General features: G+C 41.2%; 1 protein-coding gene across 1 annotated transcript; it reads left to right on the top strand.

The window, feature by feature from the left end:
- Window positions 1-3,597: 3,597 nt before the first annotated feature.
- MELK (maternal embryonic leucine zipper kinase) lies at window positions 3,598-24,538 on the top strand. The gene is made up of 17 exons (XM_010200845.2): window positions 3,598-3,699; window positions 3,970-4,055; window positions 4,539-4,655; window positions 5,107-5,250; window positions 6,215-6,283; window positions 7,950-8,042; window positions 9,216-9,314; window positions 11,587-11,655; window positions 12,191-12,289; window positions 13,301-13,387; window positions 14,707-14,835; window positions 16,669-16,809; window positions 17,526-17,751; window positions 19,782-19,875; window positions 20,911-21,079; window positions 22,940-23,043; window positions 24,274-24,538. Exons 1-17 carry the CDS (start codon window positions 3,636-3,638, stop codon window positions 24,449-24,451), a joined length of 1,968 nt encoding a protein of 655 aa, XP_010199147.2. The 5' UTR covers window positions 3,598-3,635; the 3' UTR covers window positions 24,452-24,538.
- The last annotated feature ends 2,188 nt before the right edge of the window (window positions 24,539-26,726 follow it).

Genomic DNA, 26,726 nt, shown 5'->3' with positions numbered 1-26,726 from the left:
CATCCATGGGAGAACAGTCCTTCAGGGACAGACTGCTCCAGCCTGAGTCCCTCACAGGGTCACAAGTCCTGACAGCAAACCTGCTCTGGTGTGGGCTCCTCTCTCCCCACAGGCTCTTATGTCATGCCAGGAACTTGTTCCTACACAGGCTTCCCACAGAGTCACAGCCTCCTTCAGGCATCCACCTGCTCTGGTGTGGGCTCCTCCACGGGCTGCGAGTGGATCTCTGCTGCCCACTGGCCTCCGTGTGCTGCAGGGGCACAGCTGCCTCACCATGGGCTGCACCACAGGGCACAGGGGAGTCTCTCTTCCAGGGCCTAAGCACAGGGCACCGAATGTGGGGAGAGGTCTCTGGTGGTCGTTTGGAGGTGGGCTTTGACTCAATTTGGCCATATGTGGCCACAATTCATAACCTGGCAACTTCTGCTTTTGCAACTCAGCAGGACCACGATGGTCAGTACTGACTGGCACCCAAATTGCCCTTTAGCAGAGACTTGCTCATCTCCTTTATGCAAAGTTCACGCCAAGGGGGTCTTTCCTTCCAATCTTTAGCATTATCAAGCCCTTCTAGCCCACTCTGTCACCAAAACGGGGAAATGAAGTCCTTAAAACCCCTGTAGCATTATGAAGCAGGCATTGCTTTCTTGCAGTGCTGGGTGCACGAGGGATTGCTCCACCTAACATGCACACTGAAAAAGCAAATTCCTTATATACACTACAGAGAAATGAAGCAATTATCTTATTTCTGAACACTGTGGCCTTGCTGAAACTGTTCTGAAGTTGTTTTTCTGCTCAGTCCACAACCTGTAGCCAAAACATAACTGACTGCTGGCATCAGGCTTCCTCCTTTGGCTTCTTCTCAAGCTGATAGGCTCCCTCCCTCGGTCTCTTCTCAGGCTGGCTTCTAAGGCCTCTGGCTCCAGGTGTCTGCATCTGGAGATAAGTGAGTGCTGGCACTTTTAATCCCGTTTAGCTCTTTGTTTGCAATTTCAACTCAAATTATGCTTCTATAAAATAGCAAGTGAGGCTAGGGATTTAGGTTTAAAAAAAAAGAGACATCTCTGAAGTCTGGTGTCAACCACAGTGGTGGGGAGGGCACCAGGGTGAGAGGTTGCTCTCAGACATAAAAAGTGAAAGGAGGGGGTTTTTGGAGGTTGGCCAGCTTTGGCTTGGCAGCTGGGTGGGCATAGGCCTATCCATGGGTGGTAGTAGGTGCTTGCCTCTTGCTTGTGCATTACTTTGTTTTCTTTTCTTTTTCTCTTCTTCCCTTCCTACTTTGCTTGTGAACAATTTTCATCTTGACTCACCAGGCTGCTCGCTTTTACTCTCCTCTTTACCCAGCCAACACAAGCAGCAGTGGGGAACTTTGTAGGCTGCCAGAATTTACCCCCACTCCTGAGGAACTCTGCCTCATTTCAGTCACTACTAGCAATGAGCTACTCGCATCTTTGCCATTCAGTGTCCTTAAGTCTGCCATAGTTCCATAGAGAATGACTGAAAATACAGGACTGAAATCAACCTACAGTTTTAACCAGGTGACTGTACTTATGAAGACACAAGGAGCTGATGAAGAACAGCAGAGGAGGCCCAATCTCAAAGAGACACCATTTGTCTTGCCCAAAAGGAGAACCCCCATTCTTGTTTCCTAAAATGTCCTCCTTCCTTTTTTGCCTTCAGGAGAGAACTGAACCTTACTCTTAGAAATGTAGGTCTGTCTCTTCATTCAGGAAAGACTTAAGCTGTCTGGGAGGATTCCAATGGAGAGAGTTTATGGAAATTAGATGTTGCACCATTATTCTTTTTCTTGCTTGTGGCTTTAGGCTGAGATCACTGGTCCATAGGTAAGAAACAAACAAGTTTTCCTGTGAAAGACTCAGGTCAGCATCTGCAGTGAAGCACTTTCGTTAAGTGCTCTTGCAAGAGCAGGTGTCCCAGCTAGCAGGCACACCTGATGGATACAACGTTTGGCTTTTTATTCCCTGTTCCTGTCTGCCAGGTCCCTCCCTTGTTTCCCCAAGGTGTACAGCTGACCCAGAACACCTCAAATTCCTATCAGCTTTTTTAGATTTCTTGCACCCCCCTTGCTTAGGTCTTTCCTATGATAAGATTTTCAAAAGTACATCCTGATCATTTGCACATGATTGATTTTTTAATTAATGTTAAGACCTTTTTGTCCTAATCCTGTCACATCTGCTTTATACTGTAACACAGCTATATTTCATGCAAACAATCTATATCTATATCTACATCTTCCAGGCACAGCTATATCTCATACATACAGCCATACACTGACAGCTGTATCTGACTCCACAGTCGCAATTTACAGACACACCTACAAACACATACAGCTATGCCATATTCCACAAACACAGCTGCATTCTTCAACAACACTGTCATCTTCCACACGCAGACAAGATAAGAAGGCCATCTGCTGCAAAGGTGTTACTGCGATAAAGTGTCTTTTATTCGTCTTTGCCTAGATGATACTACACAGATTTAAGATTCCTAGAAGACCTCTTCTCATTTACAAAGATGATTAGGACTTTGAGTCGAGTGATGATTGGGGAGAGAATCACAAGCAAAGGGCTGTAAGTATGAAAAGCGCCCGTGTTGTGTGGACGCCAGCGAGTGGGAGGCTGCAAGATCCGCATGAGAAGCAGCCGAGAGAGGGAGCCTTACAGTGGTGAGACAATTATGTTTTGGCTATAAATCGTGGGACTGAGCGAGTAAACACTAAATAAATTCAGCAAAAGTCAGAGTGCCCAGAGTGAGCTCTTTGCCTCACTAACCAAGAAATTAGTATTACAGCTAACAGCCCGTCGACACTTCAGAGCCCGATGATGAACTAAAACGAGAACATGCTAAACGTACACAGCTCTCCACCTACATCACGCCGAACATCCCCCTGTATTGCGTACGCATTAGACAGGCGGTCACAGGCGGGCAGCCTCTGTTCTGTAGGGCCCGTAAGGAGGGCGCTTTCATTTCTCGCCGTGCGTGCGTCGGTAGGAGCCATCGCCACGCACCCCGCGCCCTGTAAAGGATCGCCTGCTTTCTCACAGTCACTGGAATGGTGGAAACTCTCCTGCGAGAGGGTTTTCAGTAACAACGGCAGCCCATCAGCACAGCCTCACCGGAGCTAACGCCGCCCTTCCACCCGCACTCCGCGCCCACCCCGGGCTGCTCGGAGGCGGCGCGGGGCAGGGGCCGGGGCCGGAGGCGGAGGGACCCTGCGTCATGCAGGGCCGCGCCGCGGAGCACGCTGGGACACGTAGTCTCCTCAGGGGGCGGCCCGGGCAGCCATCTTGTGTGTGGCGGCAGGCCCCGCGCCAGCCCCGGCACATTGCAGAAGGCGGCGGCCTCCTCGATGGGAGAGGGCGCTGTCTCCCGTCTCTGTCGGGACAAGGCGCGGCTGGGGCCGTCTTAACGGCGAGATACCAACTGAGCCTCTCCCACCATAGCGACACCCGCGCTCCGTCTCGACCTCTCTCCCTTAATGCACAGCGCCGTCCAGCCTCTTCCGCCGAGCGCCGCGCGTTGATTGGCGCCCTGGGCGCCGCGGCCGGAAGCGGCGGCTCTGTGGGGAGATTTGAACGGTAGCGGAGGCACCGGGTGGATGCTGAGGCGCGCTGGAGATGGCTAGAGATGACTATGAGAAGATCCTCAAGTACTACGAGTTACGTGAAACGATTGGAACAGGTAGGCTGAATCTGTGAATGCAAACACCTGCGTGCGGTCTATTTGACCACTTCGGTATGTATCTGAGGGTACCTTTACTGTTACCACAGAATCTACAGCTTATGCTTCAGGGCTGTATTTTGGAGGCGACAATCGTTACTGTACTCTAAACAGTGCTCTTAATGCAGACACTGCGCCCTGCATGTGCTACGCACTCCAGTGTAACTGTGGGATCGTAGTCAAAAAAGCATGTTACCACACTGAACTTCAAACATCTCTTTTGAATTCCAGGTGGATTTGCAAAGGTAAAGCTTGCACGACACCGCCTCACTGGTGAAAAAGTTGCAATAAAAATTATGGACAAGCTTGCTTTAGGGGTAAGTCAAAAGGTACATAAAAGTTGGTAGCATCTGCTGTTTATGTGGAGTTCTCAGGAACACAGGTGTACAGTATGTCAAAATGCTGCCTGCTTGTCCTGTTGGCTATTGTCAGATGGTGTAGTAAAACATGTTAACAGAAGGCCATGAATCTTGTGCGCACTTGAGAAGAGGGCAACATCCTCTGGCTGTAAAATTCAGAAAGTTAAAGGTTATAACAGTAATTAAAGCAGAATGCTGGTGAAAGTAGTTGAGTGGGATTTTTTTTTTAATATCTGCCTGTCTGTGTTTTGCTGCTCAATGTGCCACACTTGTATGTGCTTAATGTCAGGGCTGTTGCTGGACAGACTTTGAGCAGCTGAATTGTATGCTGTCATAAACATGCTGTGAAATTTCGTGTTGCAGAATAGTCTGATGCTTACTGCAATGTACAGGCTGTTAGAGTGGTTGGCAGTTTCATAGCTTGCTCTTGTGGCCTTTTAGGATGACTTGCCTCGTGTTAAAACAGAAATTGATGCCATGAAGAATTTACATCACCAGCATATTTGCCAATTGTACCATGTCATAGAGACATCCCGGAAAATATTCATTGTCTTAGAGGTAAGAAAGGATGTTTCTGCTGTGGCAAAGGTTCCCACTTTTATCTGTAGCAGTAAATGATGACAGACTTCAAAGGGAACAATTCTTAAAAAGCTATCTCAACACTGACTGTGTTCTATCATAGAATCATTTTGACTGGAAGAGACCTTTAAGATCATTGAGTCTAGCCTTTGTCCCAGCCCTATAAACCTCTACACCATTTCACAGAATCTTAAGGGTTGGAAGGCTTTATTTTAATATTGAAGCTGGTAATGTCTTCTATCTTCTTGTAAGATACTTCTCGTGTTGTTTGGTCTGACACAGAGCTGATCTAGTGCACACCTGAGGGCACTGCTGTGATAAAGTGGAGGGAATGGAAGCGTGTCCTCCAGTTGCTACTCAGTGGTGTCATCCTGGTTCAGATCTCATTGCTGAATAGTAAATGTATTCTATTTTTCTTGTCTTCACGCAGTACTGCCCTGGAGGAGAGCTCTTTGATTATATAATTTCTAAAGACCGCCTTTCAGAAGAGGAAGCTCGTGTATTTTTCCGGCAGATTGTTTCAGCGATTGCTTATGTTCACAGTGAGGGCTATGCCCACAGGGACCTCAAGCCAGTAAGCCTCAATAGTTGTCAGCATTGTGTAAACAATAACAATCACCCAATTTTCTCTATTAGGAACCAGACTAAATTATGCCTTCTCCATTCACTTGTGCTTAGCTCTATTTAACATCTTCTGAAAGAAGTGTGTGTGTGTAGATAAGCTGACATCTCTGAGAAAAGCAGGTTCTTAGTCTACAAGCATTTTCTTAGCTCAGGAAATCTTTGTCTGCAAAGAACTTGTCCACAAGCAAAGCCATGTATGTACCTTTTGGAGGGAGTTGAATGGTAGCTGGAAAGCTGATGCTTTCATAGGATTATGTGATAACTTGGATGAGAAGTGATTTCTAGGAGTTTCTGCTTGAACAAGCTGCTCAAAGCAGTGCCAGACCAAGCTTTGTGGGGTTTTATCCAGTCACATCTTTGACCTCTCCTGAGGCTGAAGCAGCACAGTCTCTCTGGCAACCTGTTCAGCTCTTCACTGTCCTTGTGAGGAGGAAAGCTTTTCCTCATTTCCAGTCTGAATGTCTCTTGATGCCTGTTCTGTGCCATTATCCCACTATGCGCTGCTGTGAAGAGACTAGGTCTGTCTGCATGCCCTCCTTGTAGCTCCCTGTTATTGTATTATTGTAGGTATTAAAAGGCTGCCATGAGGTCCCCACTGAACAAACACTCCACTACAGCCTGAACAAACATTTTCCCCTCAGCTTCTCCTCCTTGACTAAGGTGTCCAGCCCCCTCAGCAGGCTGGTGGTCATGCATTGAGCTTACTTCTGTTTGATGTCTTCCCTGTGCTGTAAGAGCAGAAACTAGATGCACAGTTCTAGCAGTGCTGAACAGAGGACTAGAGTAACAAATCTACAGACGAGAGCTTTAGGTAAATTCTAGCTGCTGTTGACAAGAAGAAATAAGGTGAAAGAAAATGTGGTTCCTTGGATATGTAGGTTATAGAAGCATTCATTGCCACTTTCTTTTACCAGGAAAACCTACTGATTGACAAGGAACATAAGCTGAAGCTGATAGACTTTGGACTTTGTGCAAAGCCAAAGGTAAGAATATCAGTTGCTTTCACAGAGTAGAGCATAATCAACTGCTGTACACACACAGAACATGCATGTTTGACTTCAGATTGCAGCGCAGGGACTTTCCCAAAGACTCTGAGTTCCAGGTGTTTGCACAGTTGTCGTGAAATCTCTAATTATTTGGTAGGGCCTTAACTGTGTGAGAGAGCAGTTCAATGTATGTTATGATGTCCTGGCTTTAGCTGAGACAGGTGAATTTTTTCCAGTAGCTGGTAGAGGGCTGTGTTTTTGATTTAGTATGGGAATAGTGCTGATAGCATGCTGATGTTTTCAGTTGTTGCTGTGCAGTGTTTATACTAAGTCAAGGCCTTTTCTGCTCACCCTTCCCTGCCAGCATGTAGGCTGAGGGGCATAAGGAGATACGAGGCCAGAACAGCTGACCCCAACTAGCCACAGGGCCATTGCAAACCACAGGATATTCCCAGTACATAAGCTGGAGGAGCTGGTGGTGGTGGTGAAAAGGTCACTCACTGCTCAGGCATTGGTGGGTGGGTGGTGAACAATTGCATTGGGTATCACTTGTCTTTTCTGAGTTTTATTTCACCCTCTTGTTATCTTGCTTTTCACTACAGTTTATTTTATGTTAATTCGGTTTTTTTAATCTCAGACCATGGGTTTTATTATTTTTTGTTCTTGTGCCTGTGCCACTAGAGAGGGGTGAGCGGGCAGGGAAAGGGGTGAGTGAATGACTGCATGGTGCTTGGTTGCTTGCTGAGGTTAAACCATGACACGTGACCAGACCGTTAGATTGTTTTCTCCTCTTACACTTAATCTTTTATCACAATCTAAGGCAGAGATCATCATGTATGTATAGCACCTGCTGTTCTCTATATAAAGACCTACAAAGCTTATGTTGCTGTGCACTTTTCCCTAATACGTTTCAATGATGTATGTCTTTTTCCAAAGGATTTGTATGTAGGTAGAGATTGTAGATGGAATCAAATGGTTTATTTCAGTTATGTTTACAAATCTTGTGTTTCCATGTACTTGTGCCAAGTTGTCTCCTGAGTTTAAAACTGGTTTCTAGGAGCCTTTTCCATAACATGTGAGGGCTGTTTAAAAAAAAAAAATAATGTGAAGAAGGTCTTACTGATCCAGAGGCAGTTACTTGTCCTCAGTGTTGTACTTACCTCAAGTTAGAGCACCTTGCAGGCAATCAAGATTATTGGTGGTATAATAGCATCTACTTAGAGCAAAGCCCAGGCAAAGTAACAAAGTAATGTGTTTTTAATAAATATTTTTAATGGCTCTTACTGAAGGTATTGCATTACAAATTGATGTAAATACCCATCTACCTTCATACCCAGTAGCTCTTGTCTCACTCCTTCCCAAGTTCCATCTTACTTCACAGCTGTAAAGGGAACTGTTCTTATCAGAGGAGAAGCTGTGGAAATAACTACTAGGATAACAGATGAGTAGGCAGCTTGGGATCTGAGTGCCAGTAGGATACTTGTGATCTTAGACAATTTTGCCTAGTGAAGCCATGTCTTACACCAAAGCAAAATACAAGGTGAATGTAGATGCATGTCAGAAGAAAATGAAGTCTCTGAGGCTTCCGATATGATGTTGCTACAAGACTTAAGCTATGTTAAAGACAATGATTCAGTGTGATTGGTTTTCTGTGTTCTTCAAGGGTGGGCTTGATTACCAACTGAAGACGTGCTGTGGAAGCCCACATTATGCAGCACCAGAGCTGATTCAGGGAAAAGCATATATTGGCTCAGAGGTATGTAGCACAGTTTTGGACTAGGGGTTCCCTCCCCTCCAAGTATGTTTAAAGGTGGTGAGGTTCATCTCTGCTCACTTGGTTTTTCTCTTGGATACCTCTGGATAACATTGCCTAGGTAGTTGCCAGAAGCTGTGTGGCTAGCCTCAGCAGACACAGTTTGGAGTATCACATAGAGCTCTTGGCCACAGGTACTGAAGTAATTCTGAATCACCTCAGGATTGTCTCTGAGTAATCCTTCACCATTTCCATTTGTTGCTCCATAGTTTAGTGTCCTACAACAGAGTAAGTTAAACTTCTTTCTTATACTGTACTTTCTTTCAAGCAGCAACTTGTTGTGTTGATTATCCATCTCTTGTTGCAAGTTTTTCTTCAGTCTCAGTATCCCATGTGCTTTACCAGGGTTATCTTTACCTTCAAATGTATGTAGGAAAATTTGCTTCTTTGTGCTGTGTGCTGTAGTAAAAATGGAGAGAAGAGAGAACACAGAGTTTAATCCAACTCTGATTCCATGTCTAGGGCACCAGGACTCACTATTTGTCTTTATGAATCCATCCAAAATGCTATATTGCAATCCAGGCAGGCATCCTTAATTGTTGTGCTGTTGGATGTACTCAGTCCTTTTTCCTTTAACATGCCTTTTTGCCACTTGCATTGGCCTCTAACTCCTAGGTGGTTTTCTTGTTTGTTGTTTTCCATGAAGACAAATGCTTGTGAGGCCTCCTTATCCTTTATGGTCTAAGTTGAAATTACTATATGAGGCAGTATGAGGCATTTGGACCTTGTAGTGCCCATGCACAGAAGCAGCAGTAGGACTTTAAAGTCGATTGTATCTGTGTTGACAGCTGCTGTAATCGGTAATATGTTACCAAATGAAATCCCTTGTGATGAGTTTGATTTCATTTTTGCCAGTGAAATCCTTGTAGATTCAAGGTAATGCAGCAATTTGGTGACCTAAGGAGAGGATATTGGTTTTACTACTGCTCCATCTTGAGCAAATTGAAAATTGAATTTGAGTTGTGTGCTTTTACTTGGTATATGAGCGTTCTGTCCAGGATTAGGGACCTTGCTTTCCATGCACTGAATATGGGCATTGCCAAAGGGAGACATTAATACCTGTCTGTAAGCTGTTCTAGATAGACTAGGTTCATGAACATACTTATTATTTTTTAGGCAGATATTTGGAGCATGGGAGTACTACTGTATGCTCTACTGTGTGGCTTCCTCCCCTTCGATGATGAAAGTGTCATATCTCTCTACAAGAAGATAGTGGTAAGTTTGGATAATGCTAGGAAAAGACATTGCTAAGCATTCTGAGAAGCCTTTATTTTTCTGATGGCAGAACCTATTAACCTCAGCCAGGGGTGAAAAGGCATATCTGCTGAACTTTGTTATATTTTGGTACTTTTCCTATCATTTATTGTGGATTTGTTTCTATCTTCAGTCAACCTTTGCAGTACTCTAGCTTGGTCCTACAATATGATAGGAATGATGTTTCGTGGGAAACGTTTTCTTGCTGATGGGTTGGATTGTTGTGTCTGAGCCTTTATCTCGTTTCTCCCTGTATTGTATTGAGTAGAATTCCAAATACGTTGTTTCAAGTAATGTTCTTAAATGTCAGCTGTTCTCAAGTCTGGAAAAAGCAGGATTCTGCATCTATTATTATGCTTTCCTCCTCCAAAATGTGGAGCAAATGTATGCAGCCAAACTGATCCAAAGAGATCATGTAAAAGTGCTGGTATTCAAATGAGACACCATTAAAATGGTATGGCATTCCTACTTGCATAATTGTAGAATATCTGGAGTTGGAAGGGAGCCATAAGGATAATTGAGTCTAACTCTGCTCACAGGACTACCAAAAACCTAAGCCATGTGATTAAAGGTATAGTCCAGATAATGTTAGCAAGCTTTTGCAATTTCTCATGGAAATCACTATAAATGAGAATAAACTAGGTCATTAATCAGGCCTGAGCTACCTTTTCATCTCTGCTTGTGGTGTGAACTGTGGTGTCTACACAGTATATGTTGAACTTGTCCATTTGTTAGCATACTTCTGCCGGAGGACAGAAAACCTTTTATGCTGCTCATTACACCAAGATGCAGAACTTGATAAGTGATCTACCTGCATAGGTGTTCATTCTCTCAAAGTTGTCAATAGCTGAAGGATGATCAGGAAGATTAGATGTAGAATGGAGATATGAGCTTGTCAAAGATGATCTCGGTATAGTTAGAGTTAGTCCAGCATGAACAGGATCTGGGAGCTGAGTTGTTTGAATTACAGAATGTTGGCCAGAGCAACTTGGGTGAACTGAAACAACCAAGTTTTATAAACTTTAAATTTACTGAAATTTATTGTAATTTCAACTGGGAACTATAGTTACAAATCAATCTGCTGCTTAAATCTAGTTAGAATTGTATGACTTGCAGTGTTTCCTTCCCTGGAACGTTCTACATCTCTTCATTTGTGAATACTTGAATAAATGCCTTTCCTTTTTAAATCGAAAAATCAACTGTGTGGTATAACTTCTGTAACAAAAAAGTATTTTTGGTGTGATCTTATGCATCTTAAAGGTATTTAACTGCTGGCATTGCCAAGTAGGTGCTAATTTCATTTTTCCTTGTCTTCATGTTTTGTAGCAATATGTTAAAATGCATTTGTTAGTTGACTCAGCTTCGTTTCAGAGTAAGCTTGTGTTGATGCAGTGTACAAACTATAAGTGTCTCATTAGTAGCATCTATAAAGATGTAACTTCAATTCTTTAACCTGTTATGTCAAAGCAGTACATACTCTGCTTAGAAAAGTACATTGCATATAGTACCAACTGTTGTGTTATTGATGCATTTCTTCGTAGAAGGAAAACTGCTGTGACAAATTGTAGTTACATTACTGCCATTTAACAATGGCAGTTTACTGATTTTTGTTTACATTTTTCTCAATTTTTGTTGAAGTAAATGAACCTCTATGGTGCATTTGGTTTGGTTTTTTTAGCTACTGTTGTTATACCTCAAATCTGAAAGCTAGCTTCAGTTTTCTTCTTTCAAATAATTAAAAGAAACCCTAGTAAATATTTTGATTGGAAGAGATTTACTTGTCAGATTTGTAACTTTCTCCCTGTCCTGAGTATGAGTAGAGGTTGAAACTCCAGCATTAGGTATAACCTATTCAAGAAAGAGTAGCTAAATATTGAGGATGGTTTATTTTAGTGAATGAAATGCAGTGATTTGAATGCATAGTCATATTTCAAAGTGTTAATATCGGTCATTCATGCTCCAACTTATTTGCACTTCTGAGACATTGTACTGAGTTATGATGAAACAATGCAATAGCTAAGGAGCAGGTTAGCTACAAAAGTGGGCTGAGAGAGGAAAATGTCACAAGCTCAGTGGTACTACTGTTATGTTTATTCGAGTCATTCTTAAAGCTGAGTTTGAATGTGCCTACTGTTCTTCCTTGCTGACTAAATAGAGATGTCACTGTTGTCCAAGTAATGTAGAAGTTCATTTTAAGCTAGCTGTTCATTCTGAAACCTCTTCTTTTCTACAGAGAGGAAAATACAGTATTCCAAATTGGCTGTCTACCGGCAGTATACTACTGCTTAGCCAAATGCTTCAGGTAAAGGTGTTGTTTCTGTTCAATAGGTCTATAAAGTACTATTTTGTATGTCAAAACATTACGTCAATGGCATCCCTAAAATTATTCCATTTAAACGAGAAGCTTAATTCTTAATTTTTGAGGAAAATATTACTACTGCCTTCTGCTGAAAATTCTTTGGGAAGAATGATTCTATATAGAAATGATTAAGCAAAGTTTAAATGATTAAATAGAGTCTTTGAGCAGCCTTTGCTTGTTCTTAACAGTGCTGTATAAATAAGAGGTGTTTTATAAATGAAGCTTTACAGACTGAGTACACATTTGGGCTGCATCAAAGTAATTGTAGCCAGTGCTAAATACTCTTGGAGCACTTATTGTAATTGTAGGTTCTGTAATGGCTGTTCACAGCTCACGTAGTTTGGAAATTCGTTTGTTGAAGCTATTAAACAATATTGGTTTCCACTTGAGCTTCACCCTAAAATTCTGAATGGAAGATGAATTGTCTTTGCTGCTTTTTCATGCTTTCAGTATCAAGTAGATTTTTGTTGCCCACTAGGTGGACCCAAAGAAGCGGATTACAGTGAAATGTCTGTTAAACCACCCTTGGATCATGAATGGTCATTCTGATGCTGTTGAGTGGCAAAGTAAATACCTGGTAGGTACATTTGTCAGATAAATAACAGTATTTAGAATAATCTCTGCTGGTTTACTACCATTCTCACAGTGTAGGGGTGTGAATACATCTCTCCAAAGGTGGGCTTTGAGATGGTCATGGTTTCTTTCTGATTTCTCTTGCCATCTAAATGTGACATTTTCTCTCTATTTCTCTGGGACAGAAACTTCAAATGTCTTTTCATTGTGTTCTGTAGTTGGTGCTACATTTGCAAAATGACTTCTCATCAAAATGTATATTTCCACATATCAATGACCAATTGATTCTCCAGACTGCTTGATCAAAGTTTTAAGGTGCAAAATGCAAATGTTTTGGAGAGTGTATTAGACATGATTGCGGCTCATCTTATATCTATTCCTCACTGAAAATTGCTAGCTGGAATAAAAATTTGACCTCATTAAATTTACATTCGTCCTGTCTCACTATCACTAATTTTATGCATGTGAGAGACTAAGGTAGTATAGAGACAAAAAAAAAATCATCTGTGTGTCAATAGTAAGTACTCTTCTTAGTAAGGAATAGCATAAGTATTCGTAAATGTATGAGAAGTTCCTGCACTTTTGTAGCCACTGCTTCCCATTGGCCACTGGATGCCACTATTTCTCTAGATAAAGAACAAGCTTACTGTGCTTGCAGGTTCCATTCTAACTGACTGTAGAGAAGATGTGCACGTCTGATAGCGTTGAATATTTATGGAATAATGAGAGTGTAGCTTCAACTCTAGTAAAAATCTCATCTGCTGTCAGGCTTTCTTATTTGAATTCACAATCTCTCACCGAGGAGGGGCCAGACCTTGAAGTTGTTGAAGTTGTATGACTTTTTCCATCTGTTCCCTACAATGTTTAGCCCTGATGCTAACTATATAAAACACAAGGCCTAAAATAATGTTTGATTATTTACTCAGTCCACGGTTTCACGGCAGTGCCACAGTCAGATATGGGTTATGAGACAACTTGAAAGCCTCATGCTTCAATATCTGTCATGTTCTTGCAGCTGGGACATCTTGATGAAGACTGCTTAGAAGAGCTTTCTGTGTTTCATAAAAAGAGCAGAGAGAGTATTATCAAATTACTATCAGAGGTAAGAAGTATATATCCGTAATTTAGAGTAAATACAGTCATACAGTAAATAAACTTGCCATATTAAATAATTCTTACTTATTCTCAAGAATGAACTTTTTAAAATTTTACAGATTTAAAGTGTTCCTGCAGAACTCCAGAATCTAGCTGTAGCTTATAACTATGGTTCTGAAGTTCAGATTTGGGTTTTTTTTCCTTTATCTCCTTTAAGTGTGCTTGTGGTGTTTCCTAAACCTGTTGTTTCCCACCGTGGTGAAATCCCTTTGAATCTCTTTATACTTAGAGAAATGTATAGTTTCCCATTTGCTGGGTTACTCATTTGCTTTGAAATGGTTCAATAAGTAATAGGAAAAAAAAAAAGAATAAGAGAAAAATATCAGAGTATCACCCAGACATACTATAAAATACACTTTTTGGGTTAATATTCAGTTTTAAAAAAATGATTGTTTAATCATGTTTGAATACAAATGACGGAAGTTGAAGTGACTCGTTCTAGAACTGTACAAATGTTAGCAATGACATTGCAGGTGGTAGAAGAGATTTAAAACATGATAGGTACTCTGGCTTTAACCTGAATTTGGAAATTCTCCCTTGAAATTATGGTTTGTTTTTTGGTGTTTTTCTTTTGCTGCTTTGTACATGGCAGCAGAAATATAGTTTTCATAGGTTTGGGAAAACTTGGTTATTCATATAAATATAGTAGAAACAGACTTCAAAAATGTGTGAGATACTTATGATGGATTTGTGGAGTCAAAGCTGTATGTTCTTCAGTTGTAGTGAGTAATAATCTATGTACATTGGGAAAAGTCCTCACAAACAGCATTTACATAGTTCTTTACTGGAGGACTTATAATCTCTTATAAACTAATTCAAACTAATTGTACTATGCTGCAAAGCTATCAAGCATTGTATCCATGTTTGTTACACAAACAGAGTTGCTGAAAATCACAGAAAAAGTTGGTGCTGCTTGTGGAGGATGACTGAGGGGAGAACTTGCAAAGAATTGAGACTGTGATTGAAATATTGGCTAAACTGGATTAATAGCTCTGCCATTCACTTCAGTAGATACATTCTGTAGTAGATAGTACTAACTTGCAAAGAACAACTATAGTCTGTTTCTTGTCCTCAAACATGTAATGTCAGTTGACTGAAGTCTGAGGTAACTTAACACTTAAATGATCAAACATTATAGATGCACATCAGGTTGAAAAACTGATTTTCAAAATCAAATTTTCAGAAGGCTGAACTTGCTTTGTACTTACAGTGTTTTCAAAGAGGAGATGAAAATATTCACTCCACTTTTTTTTTATCATTTCCTAGTGGAAATATGACCAGATGTCAGCAACATATCTCTTGCTTCAGTCCAAGAAGGCTCGTGGCAAGTGTCTTCAGTTAAGGGTTTCATGTCTAACAGGGCATGCCTGTACAACACAATCATCAGACCTCGAGGTAAGTTTTTGAATTCAACAGGACAACATACTGATTAAAATGCTACTCTGCATTAACAAAGCTCTACCAGGGAAAACAGGTTGGTGCCCTAAGCATCAGTAAGAGAGTGTGTGTGCAGTCAGCCAAAGTCTCGATCATTAAGCAGTTCAATCTCCTCATTAACATGTTTTAGCAAACTAGACTGCTTCTATGAATTGACATTACTGGAATAACTATCTGGGAGGACATGGTGCACGATGAGTACTGCACAGAATCTCCCCTAGGCCACGCACAGAAGTGAGCTAAAATTGTCCATTGTCTGGCCTATGTGATCGTTCCACATTTTCCTCCGTGATGCCTAACATCTTATTGCACTCTTTCACATTTGCCTCTAAATATTTGTGTACCTTGCTAGTTGTATTTATCATGACTTAGTGAGGAACTTCTGAAACCTTTTGGAATGTCATCTGGGCCTTTGAGATGACATGGGCACTACATGAAGTGATGGACAAAGAGGAGAGACCTATTCTTTTCTCATCTTTTTCCTTCTTGATAATAATACCAGGGAGGATTTTCTCTATTTTGAGTTAAGAGAACGTGTTGCTGAGATGATCTCTAAAGGTCCCTTCCTACCCCTACCATTCTATGATTCTGTGTTTTTCTGATTAATTGGATTTTCAAGCAGTTTTGTGCATCTTGCAGTAATTTCTGTTCCTGTTGTTTTGTAGTGAAGTGCAAATAGGGCACTTCAGAACTTTCTCTAAGTTGCTAAATTGTGTACAATGTTGTAAATAATATGCAGCTATATGTGGTATTGTTGATGCTTGTGCACTTTAAAATAAAAACCAATAATAATTGTAATGAAAAGGAATAACAAAAACAGCTCAATAAAACCTAAGCAAAGACAAGTGATGCTCAATAGAGTTGCTCACCACCTGCTGACTGATGCCTGCTCAGTGATTGCACCTCCTCACCAATTCCCCTCAGTTTCTTTACTGGGCATGATATCCTGTGGTATGGCATAGCCCTGTGGCTAGTTAGGGTCAACTATCCTGGCCATGTTCCTTCCCAGCTCCATGTGTTTCCCAGATCCTTACTGGCCGGGCATAGTGAGAAGCAAAAAAGGCCCTGATACTGTGCCAACGCTGCTCAGCAATGACCAAAACATCACTGTGTTAGCAACTGATAACTTAGAATAACTGTATGCAGTATCATCAAAGTGGTATGAAACAGATCCTTGGAAAGAGTGTCCTGAAAATAACAAAAGGTATTAGAAGATAAGGATACTGTGATACACATCTGACTGTATGTGGTGTGAGACATGAAGGTTTGCAGTCTTGGCTGAAGTTATGAATTCTGTGATTTAGTAAACGAGAACTTTTAGAGGGATTAGCAATTAGATGAAGGGTTCTGGATGCTAGTTAAGTGCTGTTGAAGATTCCATAATCATATGTTTTAGAGGTAAAATGTTTAGCTTTATCTGTCTCCCTTTCAGACTTCTTTGTTTTCTTGGGTTCTTTCCATCTTAGTTTTTGGTGAAAAGAACTTGTGCTCTCAGTCTTGAAGTCAAAGGCAGGAATTTTTACGTCATTTGCTTCTTTTCTTGACACATCATAAAAGATGTCTTAGTAGTGGTTCTTTGAGAATAATTTCACATCTACTTTTGATATAAATGATGAATCCACAGTAACAATATTGAAGTCATATTATAAGACTTAGGTCACCAGCATAGGTGATTCCTTAAGCTGTTAACCATAATTAGGAGCTAAAAAAGATTGAATTTTAATGACAGTTTTCTGATGAAATCTTCCTTTTAACTGAGCAGTGGAATCCCTCTTGAATCTTTCTTTTCAGTCTGAAAAAACTGTGATGCATGAGGACATGCCAGACTGCAGTGAAGTACCACTTGCATTTGAATCCATGGAAGTTCCTGATGCAGCTTTTAAAGAGTCTTCACTAGAAGAATTTGTTCTAAAGACTCGGAAAACAAAGCAGGTATTTAAAGAATGAATACTAGTTCCCTGAAAATAGAAAACCCCAATAAGCTATTCTCAATTTAGAAAATCTTACAGTGCATAAAACTAGTTACATATTAAATGTTTGGTGGACCCTGGCTAAAGGGGGTTTACAAACTGAGTAAAGAAGCATTTTAAATGTATAGATGAACATAAATTTTGTCTGCTTCTAGCTGTAGGTCATGATTCATTTGAGGCTTTGAGCTTTGACATTTTATTTGCATGAAAAGAGCATCTAGGGAATGAGTAAATGAGGCAATGAGGATTTTAAAAACTGACAGGAAAACAATAAGGTACAACAAACAAGATCTCAGAGTTAGGCTAGAGCTGAGCAAGTCTTTGAAGGAGTTCAGCCTGTCTGTATTGCACAGGAAAATCCAATGAAGCAATTAAAAATATACAATTAAACCAAATGAAAATTCTTAACTGCATTTAGATGAGCAGATGAGGAGCAGTCTTAGATGTGCAAGCTGAAGAAGGTAGAAGAGCATATAAAGAAATGACAAATGAGATGTTTATTAGCAAGTTATAAAATGAATCAAAAGTATTGAAGAGTTTTTAACTATTTTGCTCAATAGGCAAGCATTGTAAGGTATTTTTAACCTGCATCCATTTCAGAATTTCCTTGTCTGTAACGTTCCTGAATGTGATCAGAATACAGCAAAGGATGGTTTTTTTTTTTTACATCTCTCATAGCATTCAAGGCATGATGCTGAAGTGGATGATACAGAATTCACACTGTCAACTCCAGTGACAAGAAAAGTGGCATCAAAGAAGCATGAAAACAAAGAGAATGTTGATACAGAGTCAGCTTTAAGAAATGAAATGCCCTTTGCGCTTCCTGCTCAAACGAGTCCGTTTACAAAGAGTCAGATTGAGACAAAAGTACAAACCATACCCTTTCAGGCATCTGCCTTTAAAGGTTTGTTGAATGTAATTAATGAAAGCTTAGAACATACGCATTGCTTAGGAATTATAAATTCAAATATGAACACAGTATGTATGTGTCCAACATGGAAGCCTGGTGTTTCTGGTGCACCTGGTATGGTACTGCAAAAGGTTTAACCATATATCAGGGCATGGAACTTGTGTGTTAATTACGGAAATCACCACTGTTGACAGTATCACACATGTGCCTTTTGGACATACTCTGACATGGACCTGAGTGCTGTGTTCTGAAAAATTGCATGTGATTCTACTTTTCTGTGAAGACTGAGAACACAATTTCCTTAACACTCTGTTTTTTTAACTTATCTCCTTGAGTGAAAGTAAAGGTATTCTCCTAGTCAAGTTTCCTTTCACTGCTTCTTCTAAAATTAAGGTGGCTATTTGATTTTTCATGGCAGCTTATCAGCATTTTCACAGTAACAGTCCAACGTGGCAGTGAAAACACTTCTGTTCACCATGCACAGATCTTAAAATTGTGTGATGGATCACAGAAATCTAATTGTGTCAGCTTCTCTGAGTTACCAGAAGTTTCCTTCCTTAAACTGTCTAGACCATTCTTATGAAAAATGATAGATCCTGTATGTACATTAGCATTCCCTTCAGCCATGAACAGTGAAGTTTTGGTGTTGAAACTGTACCAGCAAACTCTTTCCTTCAAATGCCAAGAACTCCTTAGAAGAGGAATCCTTCTGGTCCACATGCTAAGGAATGTTGTTCAGAAACAGTAAGTCTTTGCAGGCTGATTCAAGTTATAAGGGATCTTGCACATACCACTGCTCAGTGACATCCTTTGTAAAGGTTTTAAAGAAGTGTGCACTACATGGCATAGTTATTTCTATGAATTTGCTTTTGTGTTAAGATTGTATGCAGTAACTTATTTAAGTTTGAATTTATGGTAAGTTTAAAAAGCAAAAGTAGATATGTCCTGGTTTCAGCTGGGATGGAGTTAATTTTCTTCCTAGCAGCTGGTACAGGGCTGTGTTTTGGATTTACACTGAAAAGAATGTTGATAACACAGATGTTTTGGTCATTGCTGAGCAGTTTTGTACAGAGTCCGGGCCTTTTCCACTTTTTGCACTGCCCAGACAGTAAATGGGCTGAGGGGACGCAGGGCCCTGGCAGGGAACATTGCCAGGACAACTGACCAACTAGCCACAGGACTGTTCCATACTGTAGGGCACCAATAAAGAAACTAGGGGGGAGTTGGTGGTGAGAGGGGGATTGCTGCTTGGGCATTGGTCAGTGCATGGTGAGCAATTGCATCAGGCATCACTTGGATTTTCTCTATTTATTCCTCTTCTTAATATTACATTACAATTGTTGTTACATTTTAAATATTATATTTTATTTAATTTAGCTAGTAAACTGTTCTCTCAACACATGAGTTCTTTTTGTCCATTTTTCTTCCCTACTCTACTGTGGGGGGCAGAAGTTGAGTGGAGTGAGCAAGTGGCTGTGTGATGCTTAGTTGCTGGCTGGGGTCAAACCACAACAAGCTATTCTTTGTGAAGTGGGAAATGCAGAAACACTGTTTCAACTCATTCTAGTGAGATATTTCTGAGGATATAACAATGAAAAGCTAATTAATCATTTCATTGAAAGATTTGCGATTCAGGGAGGGCAGTATCAATACTTTTAGAGATTGAAAAAGTCTTAAGTAGCCTTTGGAAGTTGGAAATGCTCAGTATTTGTTTTGAGACCAGCAGTGATGGAGGGAAGCAACACTAATCCTCTTCCTTTCTAAACTTGTACTATTGAACTGCATAGCTCGCTCTAAGGTCTTGGAGAGCCATGAGGAAATCAGTCTCAATTTTCCTTTGTAGAGTAGGGGCAGTATTGTTATTATATTAAATACATATTTTATCATCCAGAAGATATAGACATGAGCTAGAAAAGTGGGCCGGTTTTAGAAATAAATTATTAGCCATGAGGAATCCTTACTGGAGGAAAAAAGAAGTTGTTCATACTAAAACATAACTGCTTTGTCTTGGATGCTTCTTTCAGAGAACCAGTTCACTGCAGTCACCCCAGCTAGGACACCTGCAAACCCAACAAACACATGTGAATCAACAGCAGCTGAAGTTCCTCCTGGAAGAAGGTAAATGTCCAGTTATTTGCACACATTTCTAATTTAGAGAAGGACTGAATCCATGTACTGCCTAGGAGGCTTTGTTACAACAGTGAGCTATTATTTCTATTCACTTGGTAAAAACATTCCTAAAACCTCTTTCTAGATTCACTACAAAACACTGAAGGCAGAGAAAAGTTTTATGTAACTATATAACTCAAATGACATCAAAGTATATTCTATTTTCCATAATGTAAGTTCCTTCTTATTCTAGTTCCCCAGAGGGCTGAAGCTTCTGTGTACATGTCTTGGTCTCAGCTGGGATAGAGTTCATGTTCTACCTAGTAGCTGCTGCAGAGCTGTTTTAGATTTGTGCTGAAAACCAGCATGGGTAACACAGGGATGTTTTGGTTATTGCCGAGCAGTGCTTGCACAGCATAAAGACCTTTTCTGCTTCTTGTCCTGCCTGGCCAGTGAGTGGCTTGAGGGGCACAAGGAGCATGGCCAGGACAGCTGACCCTGACTAGCCACAGGGGTATTCCAAACCACAGGACATCACATCCAGTACAGAAACTGTGGGGAGTTGGTGTGCAGGGGCTGATCACAGCTTGGGCATTGGTCAGTAGGTGGTGAGCAATTGCGCTGCACATCTTTTAGGTGTTTTTCCTTTTTTAAATAATTTTTTTTGTTATATTCCTTTGAATTCCTATTATTATTATTATTATATATTTAGTTTATACTATATTTTACTTCATTTTAGTTACTAAACTGTGCTTATATTAACCCACAAGTTTTACTTTTCTATGATTCTCCTCCTCATCCCACTGGAGGTGGGGGTTGAACAAGTTGCTGAGTGTTGCTTTGTTCCTGGCTGGGGTTAAACCACAACAATACATTCTTGGATTTAAGTCCTATCTGACTTTCAAACAGAAACTCTTATAATACACTGCACTTGCTTTGCTTTTCTTCAGTTTATCACTTTGATAATCCTTTAGTGACATATCTGAAATAACTGATTTCTAAATGCTGAGGAAAAGTAACTGATTAGCTTGTTTATGTTCACAGGTGTCATTCACTGGAAATGGATCTCAACGTAGCTCACATGGATAGCAGCCAAAAGAAGAGAAAAGCTAAGATATTTGGAAGTCTTGAAAGAGGCCTGGATAAGGTGATCACAATGCTTACGCCAAGCAAAAAGAAACAATTCACCAGAGATCGCCCAAGGAGACTTAAGGTAAACTCTTACATGAAAAGAAGAACAATTATTGAAAACATCCAATACTTCTAGAAATGCTCTAGTGCAAGTCCTGTGATCCTCCTTGCTGATGTTCTACAGTAAAGCACAGTTGCTCACTGCTCCTCTCTGTTACTATCCGAGTTATTACCAAGGACGGTTGAGTCGCGCTGGGCTCCAGCAGTTCACCAAGAAATCAAGGGAGGAATTTGGCCATTGCTTTTTGCATCTCATCTAAACCAAATGTGAGGGAAGCAAGTTGGCTTTAAGGGAATCCTAGGTGGATTTTTTTAATTATCTTATGTGTTAGAGGTACTGCTAGGACTCCCACTGAAACCAGTAATGCTATCAATTTTTTTTAGGTTTCTGTACTCCAGCAGTGATATACTTGTTCCAGAATACTCTTAAAATGTCAAGAGAACCTGAAATGAAACTTAAAACCTAAATAACTACATGTTATGAAAGAATTTTTGACACTCCCAGCATAATTTTCCAGCCACTATGTCTAAGCCAGCTGACTACTTAAAGACTAAGTAACTCTTTAAGTAGCCATAGAAAAAGCAGTTCCTTGGTGCATTGCATGGAGCACTTTAAAGTTACATTAATAGTTTATGCCTACCACAGCTGACTCATGAGGTTAATATTAGTTCTGTAGAATACACATCAAATGTCATTGGTATATACTAGTGCAGTGAGCAGAATTGAATACATCGCTCAAAAGCAAACAATACACTTCAAAAGTTGTACAAGGAGGAATTTATACTCAAATCTGTAGATGACATGATTGAAAAACATGTTTAACATGAAAGAGGCAAGGCTGTTACTGAAGCATAGATGGTTTGATCACAGTAAGCAATGTGTACCTTCAGCTGACTGGCGCCCAGCAGTGCAGCTACCTCACCACTCACTGTACAGTAAGAGCTGCCTGTCAGTAAAAGGACCACTTTGTGCTTTGCAGCCTCTGAGGTGGAATTCAGCTACTGTATTGCAGTTGGAGGCTTTTCCAAGAGATACTTCTCAGAGGCAATCTGGCAGCCTTAAAAGTTCAGGACATGTGTTGGGCTACAAACCTGACCAGCTTGTCGGACAGGAGTCCAGATTGCGCAAATAGTTCAGGAACCTGAGCAATTGGAAACAAAAGCTAGGTCTTCTGCGTCTCAAAGCTTTTATCCCTCTGCATCACTTTCTCTTGTCTGTATTATATGCAGAATTACTGATGCATGTCTAAGGACACTGGAGTACAACAGGGGAAAACAGGACTTTGTTTCACAGTGCTACAGCAGTTATGGCAGGGAGACACGTACATTTTAGGCTGAATAAGAACCGTAGGAACCAGTCTTTTACTCCTCTGATTTTGCATCCTCGATCAATGTTCAAGCTCAAGCTACTTGATAGTCTTGTCTTCTCTCATCTGCTTCTGTGACTTCAGCTAGATAGACTGCTTGTGGCATACAGCAGCTGTGGCATACGTTGTTACTTATGACTATCTGCAAGTTGGAAGTATTGGATGTGATGTAAAACCGCTATAACTGTAAACTTAGTAGTAAGTTGCCTTTTTTTCTTTAAACATGGAGGTACTTTAGTCTTAGAGAAGCTGTAGTAGGTTGGAGGTGCAAGTTGCTGCCTGCAGTGGAGTCTGTGGGAGCTGCTCTGAGCACAGTCCTGGGGCTCTCTTACTGAGTCCTATATAGGAATTACCTCTGGCTTCATACAAATCCTCTAATAGCCTCTGTGCTACCCTGGCCCATCCCTGCATTTTCTGATTGGTTATAGTTGAGACATGCTTTGTTGTTAATTGTCCAGCAGTTGCTGTTTAGTGTTCTTGTTGCTACCTTTTTTTAATGAGCTGACTACCTCTAGGAACATTGTAATGTCACCACCACTCAGCTACTGAAACCAGACCAACTGTTGAACAAAATATCTGCAGTTCTTTCAAAGAAGCATGTGGAATATGTTCAGAAGGGGTAAGTGTAAAATATGATGACTTCAACTTGTATTTAAGTAGCCAATACCTAAGTTCTTGATAAAGCAAAGCATTTAAATTTGCATTCTCAGCCCCACATTGTAAAACATGGTAATTTTATAGAGCGTGTACAGAGCAGTAGATGTGTGCCACACCACTTGCCCACAAGAGACGAAACAACCTTCAGTGAGCTCTGATAACAGGTGGCTGATGGGTATGAACTGGCAGTAGTGAGTAGCTCTTAGCTGACATGAATGTTGTATCTCTCTTGTGAAATTGTAAATAAAAAATATTTGTTAGGGTACAGACACGGGATGAAATTGGACCGTTGTGGGGATAACATGGGATACCTTTTAAACCTCATTCTTGGCAGTTTAAAGACACTAGCATTTAGCTGAGAAATCAGTTTATTTAAAAAGCTACAGAGAATCCACACACCTTTATATGGATTATTTCAATTGATAAGATTTGTATTTTAATCTGATCAAAGCTTAGTGTTTGTTTCCTATTTTCCCAGTGCATGAAAAAAATGTGCTTACTTGTAAATATGCATTTGCTAAAGTTCCTGAATATTTAAACAAGAACCATTGTAGGATGTCACTGAATCACGGAATGGTAGGGGTTGGAAGGGACCTCTAGAGATCATGTCCAACCCCCTGCTAAAGCAGGTCCACCTAGATCAGGTCACACAGGAATACATCCAGGTGGGTTTTGAAAACCTCCAGAGAAGGAGCCTGCACACCCTCCCTGGGCAGCTTGTAATGTAATACCTGTTTCATGACTTACTTCAACCTTTGATACATTTCCCAGACAAAATCTGGAAGGATACTGAGTTGCACCTTCTCCCACTGTAGTGGTTTAAACTTCAGTTTCAGGTTTTTCCCCTTTCACACCAGCTGAGCTGCAACCAGCTTTCAGCAGTGAGAGGAGAATAGTCTTGTCTATGAAAAATGGGGGAACATCTCCATCCTTCAGGCTCTGTAACCTGAGCAGTGCCTCCTGTGGCAGGGGCTACATTGGAGCTACATGTTAATGCTTGGATTTAACGGCAATGTTCTGGGACTGAAGTATTCGGAGCTCTCAGTTCACTGAATGCTGGGTTGTTTACCAATATTCTCAATAGCAATGGGATAAGTTTTGTAGAGTGCTTCCATTAATTCAAGACTGCATTGCAACTCAACATTACTCAGTTTGATGGCCATTCCATTTTTTTTTCCTTCATTTTGTACAGTTATACTCTGAAATGTCAAACACGGTCAGATTTTGGGAAAACCACAATGAAGTTTGTGTTGGAGGTGTGTTATGTTGGGAAGCCTGAAGTGGTGGGTATCCAGCGACAGCGGCTGAAGGGAGATGCCTGGGCCTACAAGAGGCTGATAGAAGATATTTTGTCTGACTGCCAGGTGTGACGAGCTGACGGTGTGCTTGGAAAGCAGCACTTTTGTACTGAGGCCTTAGTCACAATGTTCCACAAAGATTCTGTCGCCTTCACAGCTATACTTGAAAACTGTCATCTTCCTTGGGCTTATAACTGTCCCTCTTTGTATGTTTTGTTTAATATGAAGTTTGTAATAAATGTTTTGCAACTGTGACTCCTTAAATACTGTCAGCTGTTCGTCCTCTTCCATATTTTTCATATATGTAGGTTAAAATGTTGGTGTTTGTACACTGAGGCTTATTTTTGTATGTCTTCAGCTGTCTGTACATGTGGTGCAGAAACAGTCATTTGCATAATTCTCTTCTTGTCTCTGCTTAAGTAGGATTTATTGAGATCATTAACTAAGTCACAGCTGTGATTCCCAGAGTTAGACTATATGCTCAATGTTGTACAAAATAGGACTGTCTTCAATAAATGTGAAGTCAGGAGTGCCAGGATTTAAATGATGATCCCACATAAAACATGGCTGTATCTCATTACTAAGCCTCAGTGATGCTTAGCACGTGTATGTACTTTGTGCTGCTCTCGTGTTAAGCGATCATCAGATCGTTGTGCTGAGAACAACAGCACCTCTGAACTACTGGGAATGGAGAAGGCATTTGTAACTCTGTCTGTCTACCATGAATTCAGAGTGTCACCTTCAACTGTAGAACTTAACCCCTGGAAATGGAGTTTGAAATATGCAAACTAGTACGCACATGTCAGAGTCAGTTGGGGTGTTGGAGTATCCCTGTAGGAAAAGGCACATATGGCCTTGCAATGCTCTTATGCATTTAACCTTGCTGCACTAGCGGTTGTGCCACATAAGCCCCAGCAGTGCTGGGAAAACATAGGTAGAGGATTTTATCTGTGCAGGAATGTCCAGATATTAATCAAGGCCTAAAGGTGACAGTGTGCTACAGATTTTTCTTAATGTACATGAAGGCAACAGTGACGCCTGCTGTATGTAAACCCAACATCATTGCCCCCTAACTAGAACCTGAAGCTGTGGGTAGGTGGATGGTTGGGTGTTGCTGGAAGTTTCCAGTGACAGACATGAGGTGGTTAATAATTAAAACTGTCTGCTTACTATCTGCAGCCCTTAATGCAGTTAGTAGAGACATTTGTTTGTTAAAGCAGTTACTGACCAAAGCAGAGGTGTCCATTTGTTTTTTATGAGGCCAAGTTGTGCCTTTTCTGCTCTTTAAACAGGTAGAGGAATAGAAATATTTTTAGTTAATTTCAAGAAAAGGTAGAAACATTTGCAAGAATATGTGGAAGGAGCGAGCTGCTTCTCCATGAAGTGTTTCTGGTCAAGAACATTTTATCTGTAGAAGAGGATAAAATAAGAAAAGAGGGAGAGCTTGAACAAGAACATACACTGACACAAACCTGGCTGACAAAGGGTAAGAGAGGCTGTAACAAGAGCCAGACTGGGCCGATCATATTGAAAAGGGTGTGTGGAATGTGGTAATGCTCATGTTAGAAAGGTTATGTGATGGAGGACCTTGTCACAGGGGCTGCTGAGGAAAAGGGAGGAATTCAGAAAGAGAAAATGCACGTGATTCTGGCAGCAAGACAACAAATAGACCTGGAGGAACTGCAGCAAGCTGGGACTTTGCAGGGGTGAGGCTGGAAGCCTGAGGGCGAGGGTGTGGGAGGGGGTCAGTGCTGTGCCAGGGTGCCAGCCAAGCATCCACATGTGTGCTGTGGAGTGGCTGTGTGTGGGGTGTGTGAGCCATGCACCGGCACAGCCAGGCTGCACCATGGACAAGGTGCAGGCCCCGGCTGTGGGCAGGGCTGCTGGGTGGGCAGAGGGACTGTGCTGGTTTTGGGGAGCACCAGCCAGCAGTGTGGGGTGCCCATGGGATGTATGTGAGTTTGCAGCAAGCTGGGCTAGGCTGCAAGCAGGGGACCCATGGGGCAGCAGAGGGAGCAGGGCTGGGAAGAGGTCTTGGGGGGCCCATAGCTGTGATTGTACTGGAGGAGACAGCCACACTCCTGACGGCTAAGCCATGTGTAATGCAGCTCTGGAGATCTTGGAAGTAGTGTGTGACCAGCACATGATAATGAGGTTTGTGTTGATAAAAGCATACCTAACCTATTGTTCTAACAAATTAGTGCTTAAGGCTTCATATCAGCACAGTACCTGCCTTCTCAAGCTGTAATATTAGACTCTTGTTCAGTTGCTGAAATTTGAGTCCACTAGATATTGACTGGAAAACAGCTGAAAATGCTGTCAGCGCATGGGGGCTGTGGCTGACAGA

Source organism: Colius striatus, chromosome Z (assembly GCF_028858725.1).
Source record: "Colius striatus isolate bColStr4 chromosome Z, bColStr4.1.hap1, whole genome shotgun sequence".
NCBI lineage: Eukaryota > Metazoa > Chordata > Aves > Coliiformes > Coliidae > Colius > Colius striatus.
This window is presented reverse-complemented; position numbering and strand designations above follow the sequence as displayed.

Coding starts and splice junctions, on each gene's coding strand:
- MELK (XM_010200845.2), top strand. CDS start 3,636: ATGGCTAGAGATGACTATGAGAAGATCCTCAAGTACTACGAGTTACGT. Junction 3,700..3,969: donor ACGTGAAACGATTGGAACAG/GTAGGCTGAATC, acceptor TTTGAATTCCAG/GTGGATTTGCAAAGGTAAAG. Junction 14,836..16,668: donor CACAATCATCAGACCTCGAG/GTAAGTTTTTGA, acceptor CTTTCTTTTCAG/TCTGAAAAAACTGTGATGCA.